This window comes from Psammomys obesus, unplaced genomic scaffold (assembly GCF_907164565.1).
Source record: "Psammomys obesus unplaced genomic scaffold, mPsaObe1.curated_primary_1811, whole genome shotgun sequence".
NCBI classification, from domain to species: domain Eukaryota; kingdom Metazoa; phylum Chordata; class Mammalia; order Rodentia; family Muridae; genus Psammomys; species Psammomys obesus.
The window spans coordinates 6,862,545-6,870,153 of NW_026592666.1; the positions used below are offsets into that span (position 1 = coordinate 6,862,545).

General features: G+C 37.4%; 1 protein-coding gene across 1 annotated transcript; it reads right to left on the reverse strand.

The window, feature by feature from the left end:
• Positions 1-2,855: 2,855 nt before the first annotated feature.
• LOC129682427 (keratin-associated protein 19-5-like) lies at positions 2,856-3,083 on the reverse strand. The gene has a single exon (XM_055614793.1). The coding sequence runs from the start codon at positions 3,081-3,083 to the stop codon at positions 2,856-2,858; it is 228 nt and encodes a 75-aa protein (XP_055470768.1).
• Between the last annotated feature and the right edge of the window lie 4,526 nt (positions 3,084-7,609).

Sequence of the window (7,609 nt, forward strand, 5' to 3'; positions counted from 1 at the left end):
TGTATATGTATATGTATATGTATATGTATATGTATATGTATATGTATATGTATGTGTAACCAAGTGGGTTCGCTAGTAGTGGGAACAGGGACTATCTCTGACATGAACTCAGTGGCTGGTTCTTTGATCACCTCCCCCTGAGTGGGGGAGCAGCCTTGCCAAGCCACAGAGAAGGACAATGCAGCCAGTCCTGTGAGACCTGATAAACTAGGGTCAGATGGAAGGGGAGGAGGATCTCCCCTATCAGTGAACTTGGAGAGGGGCATGAGAGGAGATGAGGGAGGGAGGGAAGGTGGAATGGGAGGGAATGAGGGAGGGGGCTACAGCTGGGATACAAAGTGAATAAACCATAATTAATATAAAAAATAAAAATTAAAAAATATCACTGCATTTGTACAAGTAGATACATAGATCAATGGAAAAATTAAAAATTCAAACATGAGGCTGCATAACTACACTTTTCCAGTGTTTGACAGAGATATGAAAATATATGCTGAAAAACAGCATCTTCAAAAACAGATGCTGGTGAAACTGGATGTCCACAGGAGATTAGACCTGTGCCTGTCTCTTTATACAAAACCTAATTCCAGACAGATCAAAGATTTCAATGTGAAACCCAAAACACTGAAATTGCTAGGAGAAACCACAGACAGTAAATGATAAGATCCCTATGCCTGGAGAATTAAACCAACAATTGACAAATGAAAGACAGTTATCATGTGTCATTGGACGATGAACTAGATATTATTGTTAATATTTCAAATATAAAGGTGACCTAGCTGAAATTAAGGGTGGAATGGTGGTTGTGATGCTATGAAGAGAGTAGAGTGGAGGGGATGCTGGGCAAGCGTCCTCAGTGGGTACTCAGGTATTTAGTGAGAGTGAGTGCTGCCGCGCAGGAGAGGGTCGTGGTTAGGTACGGAACAGCTCTAGAAAAACCAGTTTGAATGTTTTGCCATAGAGAATTATCAATGCTAAAATAAATATGGGGTTAAATTACTCACACCATATTTTCCTAGTAATTGGCTCAAATAATACACTTATATCTGTTAAAATAACAACTAAAACAATTGTATTTAATAATAAAAAAATGACAAATCATGTGAAAAAGGAAATGAGATCCAAATTCTTTAGAGAAAAAGTAGTTATAAGACTTAGATTCGTTTTCATACAATTCTGAATTTCACAATTTCAAAGCTTAAGATTAGCTGTGCTAATATTAATTTGATTTATATTAATTTATTATCCTTGATATTAAATTATACTTATACTTCAGATTATCAAATGGTAAGATTTACTAGGATGCTTCTAATAAAATTCAGACATGAAGTAATTGATATATTACTAGAAAAAATAGTTAAATTGTACCTAAGAATTGTATTTAGGCTAATAAAAAATAATAGCTTTTCATTTTCTCCCCAGATGATAATATTATATTTTACCTTAAAACTTTTTCAACTTAAAATACATGGAGCATATTCTACCTTTTACTTATCTCAAAAAATAAGCTGTTGGTACTGATCAGTGAGAGAAATAAAAAAAAAGGCCCTTAAAATTATACTTTGGGAGAATTTCTAACAGTAGAGTCAAATCTAATAGAAGATTAAAATTACTCAAATTACTTAAATTTTCAGTCATGAAATGAGCTTCACTTAATAGAATTATGCATATTTAAGGCAGAATAAAATGGTTTCCTTGTTGTTTAGCTTCTTTGGGAGTATAGATTTTAGTATGTTTTTCCCATATGTCTAATAACCACTTAAGAGTGAGTATATATCATGTGTGTTTTTCTGTTTCTGGGTTACCTCACTCAAGATGTTCTTTTCTAGTTTCAACCATTTGCCGGCAAATTTCATGATTTCCTTGTTTTTAATAGCTGAGTATTATTCCATTGTTTAAATGTACAAACTTTGGGCAGAATGCGTGGACTTTTATGAAAGAAGGGGGAGATAGAAAGACCTAGAGGGAACAGGAGCTCCAAAAGGTGACGAACAGAGTAAAAAAAAAAAAAAAAAAAAAAACTGAGCCCTGGAAGGCCCTGAAGAGAATGATACCGCAACTAAAGACCACGCATGGAGAGGACCTAAAACCTGACACGATATAGCCCATAGACTCAAAGTCTCCAAGGGTGCAGCCTAGTAAGGGAAGCAGAGGCGGTCTCTGGTGTGAACTCAGTGGCTGGGTCTTTGATCACCTCTGCCTGGGGGGGGGGGGGGGGTGCAGCCTTGCCAGGCTGCAGAGGAAGACAATGCAGCCAATCCTGATGAGATCTGATAGTATAGGGTCAGAAAGAAGGGCAGGAGGAGCTTCACAAGCAGTGGACTAGGGGAGGGGCATGGGAGGAGAAGAGGAAGAAAGGGTGGGATTGGGAGGCGGTGAGGGAGGGGGCTAGAGCTGGGATACAAAATAAATAAATAGTAATTTATAAAAACAAAAAAATACAAGTGAATAAATATATCCTTTAAAATATGAAGCTATGGTGAACTGTTTTAGTAAATGTTTCTGGAATCTTTAGACATAGAATTACTATGTTTTGAAATATAATTCTTATATTTTGAAATGTAAGTACAAGCATTTGTAGGTAAGGGTGGTAAAGAGGACAAAGACAACTGATAAGAAAAGGGGAGTAAAGAAGATAGGCACAGTGGTCAGTAGAGAAGTGGATCTCTGAAGATCAACGCTCAAAAATGTGCACATCCAGTATTTGCCACATTAGTTACAGAAAAAAGTGGTCCCAAGGGAAGCGCAATTCTGGACATAGATTAAACAAAGTATGAAGGTCACACAATAAAGATTTTTACAAAATGAAGGTACTAGAGAAGGCTAATCCAAAGGTTGTAGATTCAAATATTTATTCAGTAGAAGCTGGAGAACCCATACCCTCCACAGCATGAAGGGCGGCAGCAGCCATATCCGTAGCCAGAGCCATATCCGTAGCCAGAGCCATATCCGTAGCCTCCATAACCACAGCCATAGCCCAGTCTGCGGAAGCTGTTACAGCCACAGGCATAGCCGCAGCCCAGGCCTCCGAAGCCACCATAGCCACAGCCCAGGCCTCCGTAGTAGCCGCTGTAGTAGCTCATGGTGTGGGGAATTTCCTTTGTAGTGGCAGGACAATTCTGTCAGTGCAGCTCCACAAGCACATTTATATATACTTGGAGAAGCCACGCCTCTAAATGTCATTCATTAAAGCACATTGAAAACTATGCCAACAATCTTGTTTCTTGGGACTCAACCGCATCCACTCCTTGCTTGTCTGCAAGGTGATTAAAAGGTTATGCAACTTGTTTAATGGCCCTGCTTTATTTGGATGCCTAGATAAACACTGTGCCTCTAATAAAAAAAAAAAAAAAATACTGTGCTGTTTATAGTCCCCAAGCATGCTTGAGTTTCTCAGTTTCACCCTACAACAAAATCCTTAACTCCAAATACTGAAATGGTATCACCTGATAAGGCATTTATCCTCTAACTTCATCCTTCTTTTGACATTCCATAGTTGAAGATTTCTTTCTTACGCAATTATTTTTTGCCAAGAATTCACTTGTACTGAATCATAACTGCTGAAATGCTACTTAGTTTATATGATGACTATCAACCATGAAGTCTGTTTTGATACCATTCACTCTAAAGTCAACTGGGAATCACATTGTGTAATGTAATGATCATATCTACTTTAAAAAAAAAAATAACCACAGATGGAAGTCAAGAACTTCTGATTTTTCATGTTTCCTATATAGACAGTCAGCTTGGTAGACATCATTAAACACAGTGTAGAGAAAAACCTGCTAATTCTGTATACATAGGTACCTGCTCCAAACTCATCTTCATTTAGGCTTAAATTTTAGGCATTCATGGGACTGTACAGCATATAATGTACTATGATCATATCATATCATATAAACGCATTTAATTTAATTACTCTCTCTCAACCATCCTCTATCTTTCCTTTTCCTCTGCCTCATCCACAATCTCCAGCTTGGCAATGCCCCATTCACTTCGAGGTTCCTTTTTCTAGCTTGCCCATGTGAGAAAAAAAAAAAAAAAAACCTGTAAGACTTTCTTTGTGATGATAACTACCTTAAAATGATTTTTTCAGTTCTTTTAATCAACACAAAATATTTAAGAAACTATATATTCAACATAAAATTAAGCATAGTTTTAACTGTTCTTAACCTTGGTTGTATACCTTTATTGGTAGTTTTAATTAAACAAAGCAATGCTCTCCTAACTGAACCTGGCCTATTTTTAACCACCCTCATTATAAGTATTGATGAACGTATTAGGTGTTATTTATAAATATTCATGCGAGCTATTCATCTGAGGAGAACAGCTGGAATGTCTTCGCAGTATAGAATCAATTTATTCATTTATTAGTTCATCAGATATTTACTGAATGCTTTTAAATTTCATAAATCAACAGATTCAAAAAAACTAATCAATGAATTTGATGAAAGCTACATTCTGGTATGTGAGTTATGTATAACTAAGAAGTATGAATGCAAAGTGAATTAAAAACAAGATGACTGGCTTCTTTGTCTTCCTCTATGGATTGGTAAGGCTGCTCTCCCCTCAGGTGGAGGTGATCAAAGAGCCAGCCCATGAGTTCATGTCAGAGACAGTCCCTGTTCCTGTTTGATGAGACCTGGTAGACTAAGGTCAGATGGAAGGGAAGGAGGACCTCCCTATCACTGGGGAAGGGGAATAGAAGAAGAGGGAGGAAGGATGGGATTTGGAGGTGGTGGGGGAGGGGGCTACAGCTGTAATACAAAGTAAATAAACTGTAATTAATAAATATAAAATTAAAATTGGGATAAAAGAAGTTCTAGACCAGCTTGGAATACATCAAACCCAATATAGAATAAAATAAAAGTAAAGTAAAATAAGCATTTGTAAATAAAACATTGTTGTGACATTCCTGGTTGGAAAAAAAAATAAAGTAAGACTTAAATAAATTGTTCTGTAATTGGAAAAAAAAAAAAACCAAACCAAGATGAATTAGAGCTTTATTTGGAGGTCTGTGTAGTAGCCTCACCTGTAGTAGGGTTACTGAAATAACAGGCATATTGACCTGTTGGTTGACATGGTTGTTCTATCATTAGACATCTATAGAACACTGTGTGTTTCCAACTGTCTTCCCTCAGAAAAACATTCCTTTTCCATTCCTGTTGCTTAATATTTTCAAATGATTTTTCCATCTTAATTAAATGCATGTGTCATTCCTTCAATGTTTTCTCTGAAATTTTTCTCTTTTGTCTAATTTCTCTTTTTAAATATTTTTGTCCTTTATCCTTTATTGAACTTCCCCTCAAAATGTCAAAGTAGCCTATATATGCCCATGGTGACCAACAGGGGAAACACATGTATGTTTCCAACTTTGCTTCATATCTAGCCAATTTGAAGGTTTTCATTCTAGAAACGCCCTGTGAATATGTAACATTATCCAGATGCTGAGCTGTATTATGAAATTTTACTAGTAAATAAAATCCCTCCTACCTCTATTCGAAGAGAGAGCACATGAGTTATTTTTCTATTGCTGTACCAAAACACCATGACCAAAACTGAGTTGTGGAAGAAAGTATTTATTTAGGCTCATGGTAAGATAAATAAAAGTCCATCATTTTGAGGAGGCAAAAGAGAAGGCAAGCATAGCAGCAGAAGCAGGAATCTGGGAGACCACATATTTAGCAAGCATTAAACGGAGACAACAAACTTAAAATGGGAAGAGGATAGAGACTTTTTTTCATTGCTGCTTTATTCTTTATTTTTAATTTATAATATTTTATTTTTTTAATTACAGTTTATTCCCTTTGTATCCCACCTGTAGCTCCCTCCTTCTTCCCCTCCCAAACCCACTCAGTCTTCTCCCCTGCCTGTTCCCCAGTCCACTGATAGGGGAGATCTTCCTCCCCTTCCTTCTGATCCTAGTCTATCAGGTCTCATCAGGAGTGGCTGCATTGTCTTCCTCTGTGTCCTATTAAGGCTGCATCCCCCTGAGGTGAAGGTGATCAAAGAGCAGGCCAACCAGTTTATGTCAGAGACAGTCCGTTCCCATTACTCGGGACCCACTTGGACACTGAGCTGCCTTGGGTTACATCTGTGCAGAGATTCTAGGTTATCTCCATGAATGGTCCATGGTTGGAATATCAGCCTCAGAAAACATCCCTGTGTCCAGATTTTTTTTGGTTCTGTTGCTCTCCCTGTGGAATTTCTGTCCCCTCCAGGTCTTTCTATCTCCCCCTTCTTTCACAAGATTCCCTGCACTCTACCCAAAGTTAACTGCAAAAAAATAAAGTAATCCCATTAAAAAATGGGATAGAGACTCTTAAAGCCAGCTCCCAGTGATTTACTTCCTCCAGCAACCTCCACCTCCTTGCTTTGTACAGCCTCTGCAAATGGCTCTAACAACTGGGGACCAAATGTTCAAATACCCAGGCCTGTGGGGCATATTCCTCAGTCCAACCCCCACTGTAACCTATGGTGAACTTTTCAGATACCCTCTCTCAGATGAAGCACTTTCCTTCCGTGCTGCTCACCACTATATTATGCAACCATACCAATAACACAGTCAGTGCTGCTGGGATTCGTTTGTTTTATCACTGACTAAAACATTATTTCATACCTGTATCTCACAATTAAAACAAAAATCAGAATGAAGACTATAGTGAGATAGATCAATTAATTATACAAGATCTCTGCGATTTATCTAAAAAGATTAAAAGTCATAAAACTACAATGACTGAACATAGCACAGGTGTATTGCTCTCACTCCTGACCTGTCTATTAACTACCCTTTCTCTTCTAGCTACTTCTTGGTGTCCTATACCACAGTGATGTACTAAGTGTTGTCCATTTTTAATTTTTCATCATTTAAACATTATTACATATTATTTCATTTGTTTGTGTGCAAGTGCATGTTCACATGTCCAAGTCAAAACTATGAAGTAATTTGTCAGTCTTCTTTTCATTTGACTTAAATTCAAGTTAATTCTGATCTATAAACTCGGTAAATAATAGATGACATTTATCTGCTTGACGTGGAGATAAAGTAGTGAAAAGAAAAATAAATGCCCCAAGATTCTAGAGCTAATGTTTTAGGGTAGGAGACACATCATAAACAAATGCAGACTTAATTTATCCTCTCAATCAAAAGATCACCGACTTGCTAATAAGATCTAAGAGTTTTATGAACAGTGGGGAAACTAACTCAAGGTTAAATAAATAAAAGAAAAAGTATCCCAGACTTCCTAAGATCATATTCCAATGAGAAAATGTGGGAGATGTTATCTACAAAATATTTTAAATAGTAATAATTGGTAAGACAATAAAGAAGTTATAGATGAAAAATATGCAACAGTACATAGAAGTTATTAAAGCCGATGATAAACTCAGGTGGAATGATCTTTTAAAAGTGTTTCTTTAGTGTCCACTTACCTCCACTGGAAATACCACCTGGGTAGGGGAGGTGACCTCTTCAAGCTCCATATCCCTGCTGGTTGAAGTTTCAGCTAGAGTCACCCCCATGGACTCCCAGAAGCCTCCCCCTCACGAGATGACCCCACACTGATTTCTGTTCTTTCTCCCAGTCCTCTCTTCTATCTCCCCTACTCCC

Excerpts from the sequence above, each read along its gene's own strand:
- LOC129682427 (XM_055614793.1), bottom strand. The coding sequence starts at position 3,083 with ATGAGCTACTACAGCGGCTACTACGGAGGCCTGGGCTGTGGCTATGGT.